This window comes from Leuresthes tenuis, unplaced genomic scaffold, assembly GCF_036924035.1.
Source record: "Leuresthes tenuis unplaced genomic scaffold, fLeuTen1.0.hap1 SCAF_21, whole genome shotgun sequence".
In the NCBI taxonomy this organism is placed as follows: Eukaryota; Metazoa; Chordata; class Actinopteri; order Atheriniformes; family Atherinopsidae; genus Leuresthes; species Leuresthes tenuis.
Genome location: NW_027325375.1, coordinates 19,618,360 through 19,640,151, shown reverse-complemented (window position 1 = coordinate 19,640,151; position 21,792 = coordinate 19,618,360). Strand labels below are relative to the sequence as shown.

The 21,792-nt window shown below is 39.7% G+C and overlaps 1 protein-coding gene across 2 annotated transcripts in view; it reads left to right on the top strand.

Moving 5' to 3' along the window:
- sgcd (sarcoglycan, delta (dystrophin-associated glycoprotein)) overlaps positions 1 to 21,792 on the top strand; it is a 326,284-nt gene that overhangs the window by 192,593 nt on the left and 111,899 nt on the right. For both annotated transcript variants that reach the window (XM_072375721.1, XM_072375720.1), the window contains one exon: positions 9,429 to 9,614. In XM_072375721.1, the coding sequence (XP_072231822.1) occupies positions 9,429 to 9,614 (186 nt within the window). The remainder of the gene's footprint in view (positions 1 to 9,428; positions 9,615 to 21,792) is intronic.

The following is a 21,792-nucleotide window of genomic DNA, read 5'->3' as shown; positions in this document are numbered from 1 at the left end:
CAGAAAGGCTTTTCTCAGGCTACCAATTATACAGGCAGAAACGGTCACCTCATAACCAGGAAAATGAAAGATAAACTTGCTCTTGTCAATCTCGAGCTAGAGGCTATGATATCTCAGACAGAAATTATCCGAACAAAGAAAGCCTATTCGTGGGCGTAAATTGGATGGGTACGTCGGACAGTTCTGATGACAATAATATGAGTAATTTAATAGCAATGAAACTGGAACAGTTGGAATGAAAATGAATTGTCCCGTATGTGACGGATCAAACAGATACTCCAAAGGGCTGATTGTTTTCCGTGAACGTTGTGCTCTGACACCACCAACCCTATGAAAGAAGTCCTTCTTTGTTATTCTCTGATTCTGTGTTAACGTTTTTGTCGCTTCCTGCATTGTGGTGCTGATGGTTCTAATGGTTCTGATGGCTGTTTGTGTATAGACTGGGCTACACATGAATAGCAGCATTTTGCCGCTTGAAACTGAAAAACTATCACCCTTAACCCCATTCTGTGTCTGTTCAAACACTTTCACACTAATTTTAAACTCATTATTACATATTATGCTGTCTCTTTATTCTCTTTCTCCACATTTTTTTAAATACTTTTGTATAATTTGCACATAAAGCATCTTCTGGCAAATTGCTTTACCCTTATTCCACTTGAGGTAAAGAGTCAGGGTTCGTCATTATGTGTGAACACAAATAAGCTGTGAGAAGTTCAGCCGAAGCATTCTGCAAACAAAGTTATTGTTGTTATTATTCAGCACCAATGCTTCCCCCGAGGCTGCTTCCACTGCAAAGCATATGAGTGTTTATGGTTCATGACACAATTATGATTAAGATGTTAGCCTCTAACAGCAAGGGGGGGGTAGGGAATGAAGGAGAGAGGATATGAAGGAGGGGGGAAGGCCGGGAAGAGACAGGCAATTTAACATTAGTGTATCTCTGGTGAGATAAAGGTGAGCAGTGCACCGCTGACCTGTCACTGAGCTCGGTCTAATCCGAGAGAACTCCACATCTTTCTTTTACATCTGACAAAACAATGGGCCTTTCTTTTTTCTCTTCTTCCCTCTCTCATAAAAAAGTTCAGGTTGGATATTTTAATGCTTTACATATCCCATACGTGTGATCATATCTGGAAATATGAGGTATTAGCGTAGATTCAGAGAAATCCAGACCATGGTAATCCCAAGAGCTTGAATAATGGCGACTGGACTTCTTTTTCTTGGCTCTTAAAGATGTTTTACCTCTCATCCAAGAGGCTTATTGAGTTCTAGAACTAGTTGTTTGGGATTTTGGCTTATAAGTAGTTGAACTGTGAAACTGAACACTGAAAGACTGTGAACACTTAGCACACTTGACCGTTTTTACGTTCAATCTTGTTACCAGAAGATGTTTGTTCGAGCAGGTTTGTAATTCACAGCTGAGAAATGAAAGTGAGACTCAAACAACTCTCACAAATTCATAGTTATGTATAAAAGTCCACCCCTAATCTTTTTATATATTGCCTGGGAAACAGAAACTTGGTGCAGATATGTACTGAAACATGTGAAAACATAAATGAAAACGGCTTTTTTACCAATTCGAAATGAGCTTGAATGTTAACATTTGGTATTAGCAACTTTATTCTTCAACACAGACTGAACCCTCTTAGACAAGCTTTCCATCACATCTTTAAGTAGTCTTCAGGAATAGTTCTCCAGGCTACTTGAAGGAAATCCCAAAGCTCTTCTTTGGATGTCGGCTGCCTTTTGTTCCGTTCTCTGTCAAGATGATCCCACACTGCTTCAATAATGTTGAGGTCTGGGCTCTGGGGAGGATTCATCCCTCCATAAGACCTGTTGCCAATGATTTTCAGTCCACTTCTTGTGTCATTTGGCAGAGCTCAGCCTTTTCTCCCTGTTTCCCTGCCTTAAGAATGGCTTCTTGAAAGCCACCCTTCCATGGAGACCATTTCTGATGAGGCTTGGGCCAACAGTAGATGGATCAACTGAAGGTTCAGATGCATCTTTTAGGTGTTTGTGGGATTGCATTCCTCTTTTTCAGGGCATTCATTCATTCCTGACAGAGGGATAGCTTATGCTTAGGTTAGGTCCTGTCTTGTCAAGTGGACGCAGCCCTCCTGGAAATAACTATGACAGTATTTTTGCTTTGACAAATGTACCGAACAACATGTTTTATGGTGAGACTGTATCGTATATAAATTAACTTTCTATGTGCTATAGAGCCATATAGACAAGGTATTGGTAATATTTTGATATAAATAGCATTAGGAATTATGTTAAATAGATGATTGCATATTCTATAAGTTATGTGGTTCTCTGCACAATATTTGGATGGTTTTAGGGAAGACTGTTTTCATCTGCTTCGTCATATTTGTGCCTCCACTGGCCTACAATGCATCGCTGTTCTTGTTGTTGATGTTGTGGATTATAAAAGAAAAACATAATAAAATTTGTATTGAAGTACTGGTGCTTCAATAAAAAGAACTGGGTTTTTTTTAGGGCTCTCTAGGGGATGGAAGAGGACAGTTAATGCAATGTGGGAGTGATGGGGAGCAATTCAGGACAGTCAATTGAAGAACTCCTCATTCCTTGTTTATGGCTGATGTGGGTGCAGAAACACATCGGAAAACAATCCACTATTGAAAAAAATGTTGCCTGAAAAAATACCAAACAACACCTGGCGCGAAAAGGTGGTGCCAAGAGGCCATTTAGAGAGCAGCTAAGACTTATTAGCATTTATACCTCAGTCTTTACCCAGTGGGGATTATCCTCAGTGACCCTTACACTGGCACTTCAGAAAATGCTCAGAAAGTTTTCTGCCAGCTGATCACAGTTCATTTTCATGTGTGTTCTACCATGTGTTGCACTGGGCAACAAACTGCATCTGGCTGGCTCTATTTCATATATAAGTTTTGGAGGCATGCAAGCGCCAATAATGGCATATCAATTGGCAGCAGCCATTGGGTCCATATTTTGTCTATAAAAGTCCTAATGGGGAGCTGCCTGGCTATTTGGCAGCAGGAATGACCAATAACATTTTGTAAAACCTCATTTCTCTCCCTAACCAGAGACAGACTTTGTTTGTGGCCCATTGGGTTTTCTTCGGGCTCTCTGAATGAGTAGTTGGCTGAGCAAGTGGCACCATTGGACAGCAGCAGGGGAGGGAAAGAGACTCAAAAGGCCAATGATTTGATTTGCCTCCAGTTTGCCACTTATTTTCCTTATTCTTGGCTCTTCAGATCCACTTTCTTAACACACACACACCTCCACTCTTGTAAGAGTGGCCATTATTTAGCTCCAAACCAAGCCCCATTTTGTTTCTCAGTCAGCTTGTGCCTTCTGGGTTTATTGGAAAGCTATCAGTACTCTTAGTGCATGGATGGAGTGTCTGTAGAAAGAAGTGGAGAGAGCAGTTGTATTTCATTACTGCAGTGCATTTATTTGATTTGTGTGACACTTTGTGAGAAGAGTAGATTCACAGTTTAATTCTGTGTATATGTAAGAATACGAAACCAATCAAAGAACAAGCACATTTATAAAAGTGTAGGGAATTTGTTGTGGTTTTTGTACTTTTGATTAGTGTTCCCATCTGCTTGTCGAGCTGCCGCATTCTGGTATTGCATGATTTATAATAATACTAACTGTAAGAAAAGTTAGTTAGAAATGGGCCTTGGAGAAAACAGTTTTAGGGACCCAAGCAAAAAGAGAAAATAATGAAAAAATGTATAAATTAAACCTACTAAATAAATCAATGTATTTATCAATCACAGTTGAGCCTAAATTGAGTTGATAGACACAGAGCACTGAAACAAATGGTGAATTCAGATACACTTAGATACAAACAGATCATCTCTGAGATGAGGAAGAAATTGGTGCACCCTCACAGTCTCATGATAACATCGTTGTCTTGTGAAAAAGAAAGCTTTCCCTCTTTTAGTTTCAGGGTCTTGGGAATCATCTGGTCCTTGTCTTGTCTTATAATTGGGTGAATACAACCTCAGATGAGCAACAACATGTGATGTGTTACACAGCGTCATCGTCGGTTTGACAAAAAACTCAGGTCCACTTCTTCTGCATCATCCATCCATCCATTTTCTATATTCACTTATCCACTCTGGAACCTATCCCAGCTGGCACTGGGTGAGAGGCAGCGTAAAGCTTGGATTGGTCTCCAGTCACAGGGCCTCCTCTGGATCAGCAAAGTGAACTCTGTAGACTTGCATTTGGTCTTATCATTACCATAGAGAAGAAAATCTGAAGCAAACAGCAATGCTGAAATACTTGCATGTGTACTGTGGGTACTATCAGAGAGGTTTAGAAAGTATATCTGAAAGAGTACAACTAAGTTGAGATCATTGCAGCAGCACTGTCATGGATTAGTTGTTCCAGACACCTTTCAGACACCGGCGCCACTGTTGTTCACTTATACACGCTGTGCAGACTGTGTGGATTATAAAGGTGTTTTCCTGGAGACTGACACATTCATACATGACGGGGCGAGTGCACACACACCACTTCATCCGACTTGTTGTCAGTGTGACTGTTGCTCTTGTGTCTTCTCAACAACGCCTGAGTGTGTTTGACATGCTTCCGAAGCATTCTGTGTTTAATTTATATTACATTTTTTTCATCTCTTTCTCTCTTGTCATGTGCATTTTTTTTACCTTGTTCAATTTCTATGAAACATATTTGTTCAGGGCAACAAAAAACTTTATCAGTGTTACAGAGAATTCATTTTTAATTAAACTGTAACCTAATTTCTGAATAAAACTGTGGCACTGATTGAGCTTCATTTGAGCAGCATACACACTTTAGTCTTTTTGCATGAATACCAGCTATGGTGGTATAATTTGTGCAACCAATTGTGGATTTAAATCATTTAAATTATTTCAGGAAACAGAACAAAACAGCAAAGAAATGCAGATTGTGTGTGTTAATGTAGGTGCAAATTGATGAGATGCTACTTTTCTTTAGGGGACTGAAAATATGAAGCACTGAATAACTGCAGGTTTTTAAATTTGGTCTCTAAAAGTTGAATCTTTCACAGTTTTTCTATTGTCAAGGCTTGCATCAGCTTACAAAACTAATCCTCAGAGAGGAAATGGAAAACCTGTCCGCCAGCCTTTGTGCGGGGTGTGTGGTTTTTCATAATCGAGCTTCACGGTGTAAACGAATGTCGGAGTGGTGCTGTCAGCTGAACCGGATCCTGTTCAAAGGGGTGATTGGACGGGGCAGCAGTTTGCTCCAGGATGAACACGATGTGTCTGCCATGACTCACAGCCATATTTGGGAGGTCCCTACTATGGCTGCTGCCTGCAGATGGAAACAGAAAAAACATGATTTAGGATCAGGTGCTTTATTAAACCTCTCTCACACAAGCTGTGGATCTCTGAGCATATTGCTCAAAGAGCTGATCAAACAGCCTGTCCTGAGTTATTTTTGGCTTATGCAGCTGTTTGCCATTGTATTCGTGTTTATGTTTGATTAAGTCTTAACTTAATACTCCATATGACCATCAGATACTCCTGCTAAACGGTGAAATAAACCCCTTCATAAACTTGTGGGTGAACCTGTTATTATGTAAGAGTGTTTTTCACTTTGTTCAGAGTGATGAAGAAAGGGAGCATTTTTTTTCTCAACTTCACACAGGAGAATTCATCATGAGCTCTGCAATCAAATGGCCAATCCCCTGAAACCTGTTGTACAAACCTGATAAGAACCATCATATATGTATATTTTTATTTGTGTAGAATTGCATGAAAATGAGAGTCAATGAGTTTTCATTACCTTAGATCAAGCACTTTCTAGCTGTGAAGAAACAAACCAAACCCCACCTCTGTGGGCCTTTCCTGTTTCTCAATGGCATCCAGTTAGTTGAAATTTTACCATTTTTGGCCACTATATGTCATCACATGCTACACAATGGGGGTTTTGCATGCTGATGTGTTATGGAATTATTTTCTCTCTTTTTTCTTTTTTTTCTTTTATGTTTTTTTTCATGTGTTATATAATTATTAATGCAAAGTGTATGGAACAGAGTATCCTTAAAATATCTCATCATGAGACTGATTGACTGGTTTCACAAAAAAGAAATAGTGTTCTTGCGTGTCATCACTTTCAGGCTGCATATTAAGCTTTATTAAAGGTCACATGGCTGTTGTAACATGTAGATATGAGCTCAACGTGATACAACACAGACCTCCGACACTAAAAAGCGATTGATATATAACTACTAATATAGATAAACTGACCAACATATAAATTGATTATAGTCACTGACTTTATAACTGAATATATCTTGAGAACATCGGTTCTCATCGGTTAGATGTAAATTTTCATACACTTATGCCGATGCAGGGTTAAAGACTGTACATCCTCTCAGCTTCCAGGCATTGTTCACCACCCAAAACCGCATGTTGTAGCCTCATAACATCACAGGACTTTCAACATTAATGTAAATGACCTTAACAAATTTTGAGATCAACTTAATCAATTCTTTTTTATTCAATTTCCCCTCTCCCAAATGTTCGACCGGTTAGTTCTGTGAATTGATTCTTCCCTCAACCAACCAGTTTCATCCATTATATTTCCCATAGCAGCACAGTCGAGCCCAATTTTTCACTCTCACTTTTAAATCACTGTATCTGTACTACCTGTACTAATATATTCATTTTAAATTAGTTTATCTATATAATGCCAAATGACTTCGGAATTCATCTTAAGGCACTTTAAAGATATACTCTAATTCTGTCTAATTCTATATAATCTAATACAATCAAATTCGTTCAATTCTGCAGTGGATCTTCTCTTTGATTCTATCTCCCATCCTGTGCTTGCACGAGGCAACAGTGGAGGGGAAAACATCCTTTTAATAGGAGGAAACTCCAGCAGAAACAGACTCAGAGAGGGCCATCCGCCTCGACCAGCTGGGGGTTGTGAGGGCAGGAAAGAGGGAACAATAGGCGCCATAACACCAGGCCAGGGATACCTGCTGAGAAAGAATCAATATCCCGTCCAGTATATCTTTGCTTTTCCTTGAACAGAAAATGCAAGCAACAAATATCAATGTTGAGCAGCTTCTTTCTTTCTAGATGAGCAAAAATAATTTTGTTGATTTTAAATGCCCAAATGGAGCATTCAGGAGGAAAGACACTAGCAAGGATCTTAGAGAAGCAATTGTTGCCCTCCCATCAACCTGGGAAGGGTTATAAGGCCATTTTCAAACTATTTGGAGTCCATCATTATACAGATTGAAAGATTATTCACGAGTGGAAAACATTCAAGACAGCTGCCAATCTTCCCAGGAGAGGATGTCCCAGCAAGTTCACCCCAAGGTCAAAAACCCAAGAGCTACATCTCAGACTCTACAGGCCTCAGTTAGCATGTTAAATGTTAAAGTTCATGACAGCACAATTAGAAAAAGACTGAATAAGTATGGCTTGTTTGGAAGGGTTGCAGGAGAAAGCCTCTTCTCTCTAAAAAGAACATGGCAGCACAGCTTAGGTTTGTAAAGTTACATCTGAACAAACCACAAGACTTCTGGAACAATGTCCTTTGGACAGACCAGACCAAAGTGGAGATGTTTGGTCATAATGCACAGCAGCACGTTTGGAGAAAACCAAACGCAGCATATCAGCACAAACACCTCATACCAGCTGTCAAGCACGGTGGTGGAGGGCTGATGATGTGGGCTTGTTCTGCAGCCACAGGACCTGGACACCTTGCAGTCATTGAGTCCAACATGAACTCCTCTGTATACCAAAGTATTCTAGAGTCAAATGTGAGGCCATCTGTCTGACGGCTAAAGCTGGGCTGAAACTGGGTCATCAACAGGACAAAGATCCCAAACACAGCAGCAAATGATCAGTTTTGAAGAAGAGTGGCCCAAAATTCCTTCGACAACCATGTGAGAGACTAATAACGTCAAACAGAAAACCATTATACAGTGTTTCTGCGTTCTGGTTTAGTTTTTGTTCAATAATGACAATGTAATGAGTCATTTGTTGTTCGTCAGATGTTTTGTTTACCTCTGTTTACCTTTTATCAAGTCCTGTTATGCAACATTAGAATTGGAACAGGGCTTACTTTCTTTTCACATGACTGCAGGTGTTTACCCAGCTGAAAAAGTGTTTTTCCAATCAATTTCTTTTGGTGAGTTAAAGAGAGAAGGTCCAATTTGGAGCCAGGTTAAGTGCAATTCTTTTCCTATAGGAGAAAGATACTATTATGTTTATTAGTTGGGATGTAAGCAGCCTCAAGAGGATAGTAATGAGCTTGTGGGAATATTCTGGAGATCCATCGCAAATTGCATGATAGCTTTGCTTTGTTTATTCCCCTCGAACTAAAATGAAAATCCCAACATACACAATGGGATTTCTCTGTTTTTGCTGACTGGTGCTTTGGTGTCTCCTCTGTAGCTTTCAGCCCTTTCTCACTGGGGCACTGTCTTGTGCCATTTGTTTCAGTTAGAGGGTAATGTGTGCGGTTGTCAAAAACAATTGGCTTTGGTGGTGTGAGGCTCGCACTCCAAAGCATGGTGGATAGTAAATTGTATTTTTCCACAGAGTTATAAGGCCATTATTATGGTGCTAGAAGTGAACAAAGCCTTCTTGTCCTCACCACCAGACAATTAGAATCATCATTAATCGCTACTATCAGCACATCAATGGTGCAGAGGGGTTATAATGGAGTTATAGACCACTTATGGGGTAATCAGTCAATGCGATTGCTAACTAAACTGTCTGTCATTGTGCCAGAAGAGAGTAGCCAATCAGTGGCTAAACAGAGAGGATTGGATGGGAGCATGTGAAGGGAATGTTTATGGTATGTTATTTGCCCTAATATCCAAATGTGTCCAGTCTATTATGTTCAAGTCGGTTTCCATAAAGGATCTGCAGGACTGCATCAGCATTTATGGGTAACTCCACAATGGATACCCAATACTTTTCCATAATGGTGGAATATATAAAGGCTAGATTGAAATGAATTGATAACGTTTATGCTGCTACAGTCTTGTCCTTTTGGAACATTTAGTTTCTAAATCAGGATATTTTTTTCTTGGGAAATCTGAAAACCAATAAGCAGCACTGTATGCTGACAGTGAGTGAATAGTCATGGGTGTGCCTAAAACTTTGGCCAATCACAGATTAAATTATGTCTCTGCTGTGTGTTGCAGCCACTGCCTGCAACTGGCCAAGTATTAATGTGGCTGTAAATTAATGTAATTACCACTTGGTGTTCTTGGGAACAAACTGGGTTTCACAACTGATTCAATGCTCAATAAGAACAGTGAGAATAAACCTATCTTGTCAGTTCGAACCAAGCAGCTGATAAGCCCGAAAGAGACCGACTGATGCTTGTTATTAGTACAGCCAACATTACGCCTTCAGCCATAATCATTTATCATACTCTTTGATTCTTTTCAGATGACCCAGGAACAGTGCACTCATAGGAACAATGTCCAGAGTTCAGAGAAACCACAAGTGTACAAAGTGGGAATATACGGCTGGAGGAAACGCTGCCTTTATTTCTTCGTCCTGCTGCTGATGATCCTGATCCTGATCAACTTGGCACTAACAATCTGGATCCTCAAGGTCATGAACTTCACCATTGTAAGTGGTCTTTTGCATTTTTCTGCTTTTTATTTGTTCCTTACAGTCTTAAAACCGGTTCTCATTCCTCGATCTTTGAATACTGAGGTACTGTCAAAGCTTGTGCCGTGTCCTTCGCCATTGGTGCAAATACAGCAAATATCATTCTAAAAAATATGCTTACCGCTGAACAAGAAATTTGTTCATGGCAAAAAAAAATGCTGTTGTAAAATCATCAGTCAGCACTGTGACCCACATTTTCTTATGATTCAACATTACATAAATGCATGAACTAAGTTGCACTAATTAGATTTCCCAGGATGATCAGCTGAAGGTTGACCATCTGTCTGCTGTCAACCAGCCAAATTTGATAGAAAACACGTAATAGGTACATTTGTTTACATTTTCAAAACAAAGTCCTTTTACAGTTCATAGCTGTAAATTGTGAGTTGGTAACGTAACAGATTTACTGTCACAATTTGTGGAAGAAGCTAGAAGAAGGACCCAAAATACAGACAAGTAGCCAACAGGAGGTAGAGGGAAAACTGAATTTGATTTATTTAGAAAGCGGAGTGAACTGGAAAAGAGTGAACTCCGTTATTGCCTGTTTAAATCCCGTAAAACATTCATAGAAGTGATGTTCTCTTCACATGAGGTGCATTTAGTCTAAGTGGACAGATCTAAGGTAGAAAACCTCACTTCTAAAGCTTTCACCCTCGTCCTTTTTTCTGAGATGCCACCACATAAAACAATAAGATGTTCAGATATGACTCTGCATCACACAGAATAATTCGAAATTGTCTGGATTGTTTCAGTACTGCACCTCCCACAGATCCCATGTGGTCAACATGTGGTCTTTTTCTTTTGTGTCGATGATCTTTCAGGTTCCTGTGCTTATATTCCATTGCTTGCTGGGCTCTCCCAATCTGTACAGTAAACAACTTCAGGATTTTTATTAAATGTAATCCATGCTGACACTTGCAGCCCGAAATATTGTACAGATTCATGACTTCAGCTCTCTGCATTCACAAAGACCATTCATCATTCTCGTCCCTAAACATATCAGAGAAGTAATGGGTTTCATTTACAGAGCCAATATTAGAAGGATTTAACTAAGTCTCTTCGCAAAAAGAGAAAAGGCAACATAAAGTGGGAAGTAAAATGCAAATTTAATATAAACATGGTGAACAGAACTAATCAAAAATAAGTTTGGAAGGGGAGCCTAGTCAAACAGCCCTCCTTTTTCTCGTGTATATTGCAGTATGTGCACTTTTTTGGTCCCACGTGACCACAGGTGTTCAAGGCTTTATGAGCCTGAGAAAACATCCATTATAAACCCTCTGACTGTCAGAGTCTGCAGAGTTGCTGCAGCTCTTCTTAAAACTCTTTGAGTCTTACAGTCTTCCCGTCTTCCCCATCATTTTCTTTCATTTTTACAGTTTCTTACCGTCCACGTCTGTTTTACCTTGTCAGCTCCACGCCTCGTCTGTGTCTTCCCACCGATCCGCTGAGCCTGTGATGAGTCAGTCGCAGTACAACACACCATGTGGCACATCCAAACTCGCACACGTGGTTGTAGCCGTGAATAATACATGAGGTCTGCTTCACAGCGGGGCTCTAATATGAGATCTACATAAATCAGAAGAGTTTCTCAGATGCGGAGCCGTATGGTCTGATGGAGAGTTTCACTCAGGGTGGGTGTGTAATGTTTTTAATGTGTCTGCCAGACGGATTTATAGAATAAGAAAAACATTTGAAATGTGGTAGAAGGGAAGAAATTAAACTCAGAGTGAACCAAGCAATGACAGGAACACTTCCAATTCTTCCACCCACCCTCAATTAATGTGTTGGAGTGACAGTGAGCACTTTCTTCATCAGCCATATGTTTTCTTTTAATGTTAAATCAGGACTTGGTTAAGGCTGTTTCAGAGGTTCTGAGAATTTAATCTTGATTTTTCTATGGTACTTTTGTTGAGGTCTTTGGCTTTGGGCTTTCAAGTCTTTTTTTTCCAATGAATCTAAAGAACATCATGACATTGAGCCTTTAAAATATATGTTCAGAATGAGAAAAACAGCTCTTCACACTTAATCACCTTATCTGAACCCGTGAGTAGCATAAATAAATCATATCAAAGCCTAAGGTGAGTAAATGTTTGGACCATGCATATGTGATTTGTTATAAATCTTAATTAATCACTGATCTGAGAAGTATTTAGACCTGCCAATTATATATTAAATTATATAAGTCTTCGAGACATCCAATAAAATGATACCACTTGTATCACAATTAAAAGAGCAAAGAATGAAAAATTAAACTCTATTTTAAAAGGAAAGAAGTGCAAATACCTGAACCAATATACAACCTGATGAGTCTTTGACTTGTTTCTACCAGCCAGGTTTCGTGAGAAGGGGTTATATTGTGCGTCAAGTTATTCGGCATTTTGGCTGTAATTACAACGCTTTTTTGTGCTTTTACACAATGTATTTAACGCTATGTAGTTAGAGGAAATGACGTTCTGCGCTATACTTGTGCCCGGTGGTGCACAGTGGGATAGGAGGAAACTCTCCATCACAATATACCCTAACCCTAATCTGACATATTTGAACAGTATAAAATAACACGCCAAAAGCTTAAAATGCATATCATGGTAAATAACACCATGATTAGTGCAGAAACCGGGGCCCTGTTTATAATCATTGCCAGGAAAACACTTTGTTTCTACACATTTTGTGTATCACTCTAACTAAAAACTAACTCACTCAAGAAGGGGTTCTTTGCCTGGTCTTTGGGGGTTGTGCTGTTTGGGAACCTTATATCTCCTTTATAGAGCTATCACCTCCAGCCGGCAGCAGACATAAAGGCAACACCAAGATACAACAGCCTGAAGCAGCCTCTGTTCTATTCCGTTATCTACTTTTCGACTCAGTTTTTGGAATTTATGCACATTTTCATCCATTCTTGTTTATGCTTCTGCATTACATTCATCAAATACTTTGTTCTGGGTGTATGACTGACAGCAGCACAAAAAGGGAATAGACAGGATATAATCTCAGGAATCCTACTGTATGTACCGTAAGTATGTGGTCATAAATACAGTATGGCAACGACAACACTAATTAGTTTATTAGCCTAACTTGTTCAAGCACTAAGAAAATCCCTTCTGTGGAAAAACATGCTGCAGCACATTAAAAGATCGCTTCCTTTTTCTGCATATGCTGGCTGTCAGAACTTAAAGAGACATGTTCATACATCACAGCGTGCCGTTTTCTATATCCGGGGGCAGTGCTCTCCGCTTGTATTTTGAGCGATGAGAATGTGTGTCAAGTCCAATTTGAGAGCATCGTGTTCTACAAATGACTCCTCGAAAACAGGTAGTAGAGCAGCTTATCTGTTGATGCAACTGTAAGAAGTGTGCTGAAGACACAAACAACAGCTAATGCGATCAAATTACGCATCTGCGTGTGAGGCGCTTATGGTCATACATTCACATATATGCCATGAAAAGTAAGCGTTGGTATTTTGAAGCCTTTAGTTCAGCATTTGATCTGAAGGTCACCCTCGTCTTGGTTGAATGACGACTACAGTGTGTTGCAATTTAAGGTTCGGTTTGACCTGTGAAGAGTCACTTTGTTGGATTCCTTGGTTTTCTACCAAAATGAAGCCAGTGCAGTTCTAATCTAACACATGATGACCTTAAACTACTCCTGAAAAAGTGGTTTAGAATTGAAACCTTGTTTAAAAACAGCTTCCTAAAACCTAGTTTTTTAATATCACAGCATCTATAATGTATTCATTTTCCAGCTCTATAAAGGAGATATAAGGTTCTCATGCAGTGCTTCTGGAATTGTAGTATCTTGCAATAATGCAGGTTTGTTGTCATGCTTTCCCCGTGTTTCGTGTGTGTGTCATTAAGAAAAAAAGGTGTAAACTTGTGAGTAATGTGTGCATGTGGGGGTGTAGTGTTGCACATGTCCCGCTGTTAGAGGCTATTGGAGGTGTAGAGTTCTCGATGCCCTGCAATAGGCTGGGGACCAGTCCAGGGATTACCCTGCATGTTGCAGCCAGGATAAGCCCCCCCCCCCAAACATACACAAAATTATAGTCAAAGGAACAGCAAAGTTGTAGTTAAAGTGGTATTTTCTGTTCAACTCTCGTAAAACACCAATAAAGGAGAGGAGGTAGTGACAAAGTTGCTATAACACAAGAAAAAGTCGTAGTTGCATCAAGTATCTTCAACATTAATCTAAGTTTTATGTGATATGACTAGAGACAACCCAATTCCAAAGCGAAATATAACATAGTCACATAAATTTAATCACTTGATTTCAGAACTATGTTTCTGTTTTGAAGGTGTAAAACTGCCTTTGAGGCTGAGATGCCGCAGTTCATGACTTTGGTTTCCAGCCATGCACCACAGTGTATTGCATTGCAGTTGCTTGACATTTTTGGGGGGCCTTTTCATGTCATCTTTGTGACCTTTTCAACATGACAACAAATACCGGTGTACGGCTGTACGTGTGCAGGGCTCACACGCATTTGTTTTCGTGATGAGGTCACATCCTGCAACTGAGGGGGGAGCCAAAGAGCAGACAATTTGCCAAATCTTCTAATGGTGCTTTAACCTGAGAATAATTCCAGAATGTAACACAGTTGTCATAGCGTTACACTTTCACTTCACCCTCTTCATGTTTTTCATTTACTTGTCAAACACTACAGATTAAGACCAGCTCCTTCCTCTGTGGGCTTTTCTTCCTCTAAAGCTGGTGCAGTGTGCCAGATATTTGATTTATTTACTTATTCAGCTTTTAATTATACTATGAAATGATCTGCTGCATGTTTTTACCAACATCCACATGTATTAATGACATTGAATGCTTCCAAAAACCAGTGAATCTGTCTAAACCAAGCAATTTTAATTGAGACTCCACAGCCAAACCCTCACAAGCTCCTGATTCAGACTTTGTTTCTGTTATGACTTGAAAGTTCTCTTGTTGTCACAGTTTGACAACATGCCTTGAAACTGTATTTCCGTGTGTAGTTATTTTTGTGTCTGAAAACTCAATAAAAAGTTGTGTCCTAGCGGTTTGTGAGGACGTCACAATCTCACTGCTGTGAGACTGTGTTCGGTAAAAAAGAAAACTATGTTGCCAAACTGAACAAATAAAAGAAGATATTGTACCACTGAAACAGGAAATGTGACGAAAATATGGAAGAAAAGCTCAGCAGAACTCAACCTAATTTTATTGGCAGAGTTTCGAAACCGAAGCTACATTTCCACCACGGGGATCCTTCTCGAGAAATAAGGATTATTTAGGGGGTCCTGTACTATGGATTTGCTTCATCTGCCATATCTAGAGTAGAAAACTAATCATACAACACAACACATTATCTTTCCTCACAGGAAGTTTGTCCAATCTGTCTTGAAGGCCACATGGAAGTTCTCCTCGCCATGCCTGGGTCCAGACTTTTGAATCTTTGAACTTCCGCTGAGTTGACTGATCCATCTGGCATCGTTGCATGCAACAGCAGTCTCTCAGTTGATAAAAAATTGGTCGAATGAGCGCAACGGGAGCTCTAACTGTTACCCTATCAGCATCAGAGGCATGACTAATGCAGTGGACAAGCTGTTGTTGAGTGTTGTCACGCTGTGTGCTGCATGGAGACTTTTTAATTGGGAAGCATTTGCTTATTCTCAAAGCATGGCTACTGAATGACACGTAGCGGGACATAATGAATTGTTTTCACTTCCCTAAAAACCTGTGAAAATAGGCACGTTTGAATGGATGAGCACTTAAACTTAAGATGTTGTAAAATTCAGGTAGATGCAGGGATTTTTTATTTTTTTTAAGAATAATTTTCTTTATGAATGTGTTCAAAGATTTGATTTACCTTGTATAGTAGTGCTCGAAAGTTTCTGTGTATCTGTATACGTTCCAAAAAAGCTCCAACAGCAAATAAAGAGAACCCAATTGTTTGGGAAAAAATGGAAGCTCTTTTATTCAAACTGAGCAATTTACACTCTGTTTTTGGTTGATTTCATCACTTGAAGGCCTCGTTTTTAGGTCCCTCCGCAACATTTTCAGATTTTTTTCACCCTTGTTGGAGGGACTGGTTGTTGTTTTGCTGCATGACTGACTCTCTCTTGAGATTCAGGTCACGGACAAATGTCTTGACATTTTGCTTTAGAGTTAGCGGGATTAATTCAGAATTCACTGTTCCATAATAATGGGAGGCCGTCTTTACTCAAATGCAGCAAAACAAGTCCAAACATGGCTTGACTGTCTGACCTCAGTCCTCAGAAATAGACTTTGTGCCATTATACCATACCACAAACATATATTGTAATTCCTGCTCTTGAGTTTAAATATTTATTCCTTTGACTTACCTCTTCCTAAAGTTTTTTTTTTTTGTTTCCACATCTGTTTAATTGGGTTTTCTTTATTTATCTGCTTTGAGGACTTGTATGGACTGGAAAGACTATGATGTGAAAAGCTGACATTGTTTGAGTTCAGTCTGTCACGGTCTTTAGTTTTTAGTTATAGAGATAACCATTGGAAAATGTTAATCTGCTTCCTGCTTCTCTGCCTCTACATACCTGACCACCCTGGTCATGTTAACACCTCCAATTTCCTCTTGTCATTTTTTAGATCTCCATTTCATTTGCATGTTACAAAGTTTAGACATATTGTTGAGATGTTCTTTGAGCTTTTTGGGTTTTTTTTCATCTTCAAATACTTCACAAGAGCCGCCTGATTTGTCTGCCTGGTCATTTTGGGTTTCATTCTGTTTATCGGTAAAGCTTCTTTCTGCTGTACTCAGACTGAGACAGATAAAAGTAGCTGCACCTCCTGTCCATGGGGGTCTACAGTCAGTGTGATAATGAGTTAAACGGGAGGGTGAGTGAAGTATTAGCTGCCCTTCCTTCAGGGTCTGCTTAATACAGCAAATCAGGCATGTTCGTTAGTCAGATAAACGGTCTGAGGGGAGGAAGGACCGATGTCATGGAGATACTTCAATGCCTTTAACATTTCACTTCCTCTTCACGGTCTGAACCTCATCTGCCCTGCATGCCCACCTGGACGTGAAATGACAATAAATCACAAAGAAAAACAAATAAAACACCGTCCCTCAGGGAACTCTTGTTCCTCTCCTGGTTCAACAGATGGATGACTAACTCCCTAACTCCGGCTTTGCGAGGATGTCATCCAACAGACGAGTTACAGATGGAGCTTTTGTAATTCAAACCCCAAAAAACTGTTTGAGAGCATTACAGAGAAAGCTTTGTCTGGAGTAGAGTCTGTCAAAAGTCTTAGTCACTTTGAAGCCAGAAATGTCCGAGCTTAGTGGAGCTGGAGAGATGGAGGGGAATCTTGCACCATAATCAAATTCAATAACTGGATTGAAGGAAATTTCTCATCGCCTTCACTTTGGACACAGACAGAAATTTTTCACATTTGTGGTCTGAAGCCACAGTCTGCTACATTTTTATACAGAATATTAATATACTGTACAGAACAGTGGAAAAGTCTTTGTTCCTTTCTCTGTCAAGATGATCCCTGCTTCAGTAATGTTGAGGTCTAGGCTCTGGGGAGGATCCATCCCTCCATAAGACCTGTTGCCACTGATTTTCAGTCCACTTCTTGTGTCATTTGGCATAGCTCAGCCTTTTCTCCTTGTTTCCCTTCCTTAAGAATGGCTTCTTGACAGCCACCCTTCCATGGAGACCATTTCTGATGAGGCTTGGGCCAAGAGTAGATGAATTAACTGAAGGTCCAGATGCATCTCTCAGGTTCTGTGTCAGGTCTTTGCTGGATTTTTTTCCTCTTTCTTAAGGACATCACTTTCAGATACTGTTCATCTGCTGTAGATAGTTTTTTAAGCCCGACTCTTCTTCTTTTGTCCTCCACTTGTCCAGTTTCCTCAAATGTTTTAAGGACACACTGCACACCATGCTGAGATATTCCAACTTTTCAGCATCAGAGCATTAATGAAGCAGTGTTGTGTCTACACATAATGGAAACAAATGCTGTGTCTTTGTGACAGGCTGCTAGTAACAAAGTGCTTAAAGATACTATTTAGAATCGGTTCTTTGCTAAGTTGTCCGTTATGCGTAGACACAACACTGGTTTATTAATGCTTGAATGATTCATAGGTTGGTGTTAAGTGGCTTAGCAAACACTCTAAAAATGGTCAGGTACAAGGACTAGACTGAAAATGAATTCAATCCAAAAACTTTATTATAAAAAGGGAATAACTTGGTAAGCACAAAAAGGGGGAGCTAAAATAAAATATTTCAAATGTTTTAAACCAATTTAAAGTTGATTCTGTTTACATCCATTATACTGTTTACAGAGTGCATATTCAGACTTCTTCATAAAGGTTGATTGACTTACATAATGTTGTAAAACTTCAGACAGAACATAACTTTGTTATAGCAGAGTTCTTTAACACAACACACAACCAGGGGCGGTCTGCTTGGTCCCTGGTGCCGGGCAGAGATTAATGAGCAGTGGGAGGGATAAGCACAGAATGTTTTCTGTCCCCGGGGTCCCTGCTGGAGCTTTTACTTAAAGCTAAGCATGGTGTGACTGGTGTGACTGCGGGATACAAATCACTGATCCCAGGAGACAGACTCAAAGCCTTCAGGAGGAAGTTTGTTGAACCAAAAGCCTCCGCCTCTCCGAGTCTCTCCGGGCCTGGAAGGGGAATTTGACCATCCCATCTTCAACCAATCGGCCAGCATCACCAGCTTCTCTAAAGTTAATCGGCGAACGTTATTTAGTCACATTTGGTGGTTTGCTGAATGCAGATTCCAGCAGGAAATTTGGCAAAATTCCCAGAGAGGTCACTGAATAGTGAAGCTTGAGAAAAAGGTAAGATATCTTGGAATTTGCTTCAAATTTTGCAGATTAATCAAGATTAATCACAGTGCTTTGAGTGCTTTTTTTTTGCCTATGTCTAACAAATATTCCTCTGCGATAGGCCAAACTAACACGACATGTCAGTTTTAGTCTAAAGTAGTTTAATCAGTTTAAAGCTGACATGACTTCCATAAGTGTAAAGGTACCACTGATGCAGAGGGGAATCATGGGAACTTGAAGATACGTATGCCACCATCAAGGTGACATCTTTTTTTCTGGAGGACCTTGGTTATTTCAGCACAAACCTCATCCTGCAAGACTTCATAGACTCAGAGTGTGTGTTCCCAATTGGCTCGTCTGCTGTCCTCATCTGTCTATCAAATGGCAAACAGCTGAGCCCAAGGCAATGGGTGACGTCAACGCAGCTACAAGCATCTTTTAACTGCAGTCCATGCTGGGTACTTTTTGAGCTCAGCAGAGATCTGAACAATGTTCCAGAGGCCTTAGAAGTTGGATCTTGGTTGGAATACTTTAAGAGTCTTTCTGTGTAGATACGGGTAGATGTAGAGGAAGTGGAGAGAGTGTGGAAAGCAGCTGCTCTTGAAATAGAACTTGAACCTTTACATGTCTGCATTGGGATGGTCCATGCTCTGATAAAATGACACAAGCTTTAGATGGGTTTTTCATATTAGCAGCGACTGCAGGAGATGACCTCAGAGCGACTGAGATATTTACATCCTCCTGTAATCTGAGAGGGGAGTGCCAGCAGTATTTACAGCTCAGAGAAAAACACACACCCAGCTCACGGATTCACACACAGAGAGCGCTGAGCTAAATTCAGCCTGTCATATAAAGAGCTGTGGTGCTTGTTGGGCTGGTTTATGGGACAGAGTGATCTGGGCCTGTTCAGTGGAAGCTGGAGCCTCTTCAGTCAGCCTGAAAATGGTGTCATTTTCCATTAACCTCTGGGTGAGACTGCCTAAGGTGTCCAAGAAGAAAATTACTCTCATTTGTTTTTCTTATGGTCTTAGTTAAGCTTCCCTTTTTCATTCAGTAAACATACCCTTTATGGTAAACATTGGGTGGCTGAACTGAGTGAGGCAGATGTTTTTGTGTGATTTTTTATAGAATTGATATAGAAGTGTGTATTATTTGGATGTATGGAGGCATATCTGTAGAAATGAAGCATAGTTATTGTGGATGGGACAAACATCTCATCCACCTTCTCTATGAATCTTCTGATTTCTATTATAAAAATGGTATAAAAAAGCTATTCCTCTCCTTCTTAATGATTATTCTACTTTGTCAACTGAAGCCAGATACAGGAAATAATAGATTCACGATTAAAACTGTATGTACACACATATTTAATTGTGTATATATATGCATTATTTTGTGGAGATTTATTGGCTCGGTTCTCATTTATGAATCTGAGTCAAACTGAGTCTGATTTTTGGTTCCATCTTTAACCACGAATGGGTGCAGAAATTCCCTCAATTACTCATTTTGGATTAAAAAAATTTAGCCACAAAGGAGCAGAGTCAAGCAGACTATTTTTTTTTTACCAAGGAAACAGAGTCAAGAAAATGTGTTTTGTATGGACGCCTCTGCTCTGGAATCGTAATTAAATCAAGTACATTCAGGGGAAAAAACCTGCAGAAGTAATAAAGTGATCTTTGTCATCTTTGCATATAGTTACAGCTATAAAACCCACACAGAAGGGAAATGCAGCTCATGATCAGTGCAGTTTGTGAGAGGTGAACTGTTCAGATTCACCCATCAGCTGCTGATGAAACATTTTGATGTTGCGGCTCAGTTCTATCAATCACCTTAAAGATGTTTGATAAAGTATCCGTTCAAAAAAAATTTATGTTTTGACAAAAATAAACTGCCACCCTCTGGCCATCTGAGGTTTTCACTCATCAGCTTTGTCTTGAAGATAAAATTGTGTATTTTTTTCGAGACATTAACTTGTGACCAATTTTCTTTTTGAATGAAAGCCTTTGAATTCTTCAACTCTGGAAGAATAAGGCCTTTTCCTCACAAAAAAAAAACCCTGAGCAGCTGGGACTATTTTTGATTGGAACAAAGTACGAGCTGCAATGTGAGACGATTTTCTCTTTGCAGATAGCCGTTCAGTCATAAAGCTTTTGACGAGGTCTTGGTAGATAAAAATCCACAGGTCGGCTGTGGAATGTTGGTGTGCTGAGCAGGAGAGGGAGCTGTAATTTTCCCTCGGAGCAAAGTTGATAAGCTTCTTCATTGGTCTCATTCATGGAAAAGAGGTGGTTAGTGAAGTCAAACAAAGAGAAGATGAAGTGAAGGAGGTTAGGCAGCTGAAAGTAATAATGATGATAATGAGGACCCGTGCTCTTTCCAATAGACTAAAAAAAAAAAAAACTAACAGTACTCCCATGTTTTCTCACCACTTATCAATCTGTAATATTACCCTGGCATTACTTAGTTACGGGTATGTGCTTCACTGACTGCTTTACTGGGTGTATATACATCCATTTGTGTGCTATCCCCTGGCATGAACCCTCTGATACTGAATCTGTCACAGTGTGAAAGTGATCACTCACTGGAGGAGGGAATTAGCACCTGAATGTACCTCTCCTCTTGGATTTGCAGAGCTTAAGAGCGAGTTAGCAGACACATGAGTGATGAATCCTTTACGGGTTGAAACAAAGTCTAGGACTTCAGCTTGGGAAGTCTTGAGAATTGCTGATCTTGACTTTCACAAAAAGCCTTTGACTTGAAGCATTTTACAAATAACGTACTCAATAAATTGGTGACAGTAGAAATTGTTGCCATTTGATATTTCTCATTACCTGGAGTACAGGTAAAGAAAGAAAAGCTGTTTTACACCAAACCATGGTGTCATAATTTATGTTTTTTTCTGTTCCATTGTTCTTGTCTTTGAGTTTCTGGAGTTTTTCATAGTTCATTTATTCTTCTGGTTTGATGTTCTTAGTTTGTTTGTCTTTTCTTCTTTCTGTTTTGTATCTACATCCTTATCATTATTCCTTAGTTTCCTCAGTTCCCTCCTGTTCTGGTCATTAGCTCTACTGTCACACCTGTCAGTTATCCTCAGTATTTAAGCTCCATGTTTTCCTTCAGTCCTTGCCAGATTCTTGCCAATTCTCAGTTTTTTGGTGTTTTTTTTGGTGTTTTATGTCAGATTAGTCTGCGCTTTTTGTTACCGTTTTATAATAAATAGCGTCTTGTTTCCCCTCTACCTCCTGCTTGAAGTCTGCTTTTTGGGTCCTTCTCAACTTCCTGTGACACATGGTCTTTTCCGAAACCTAACCTTATAGCTTTGAAATCTAAACCTACC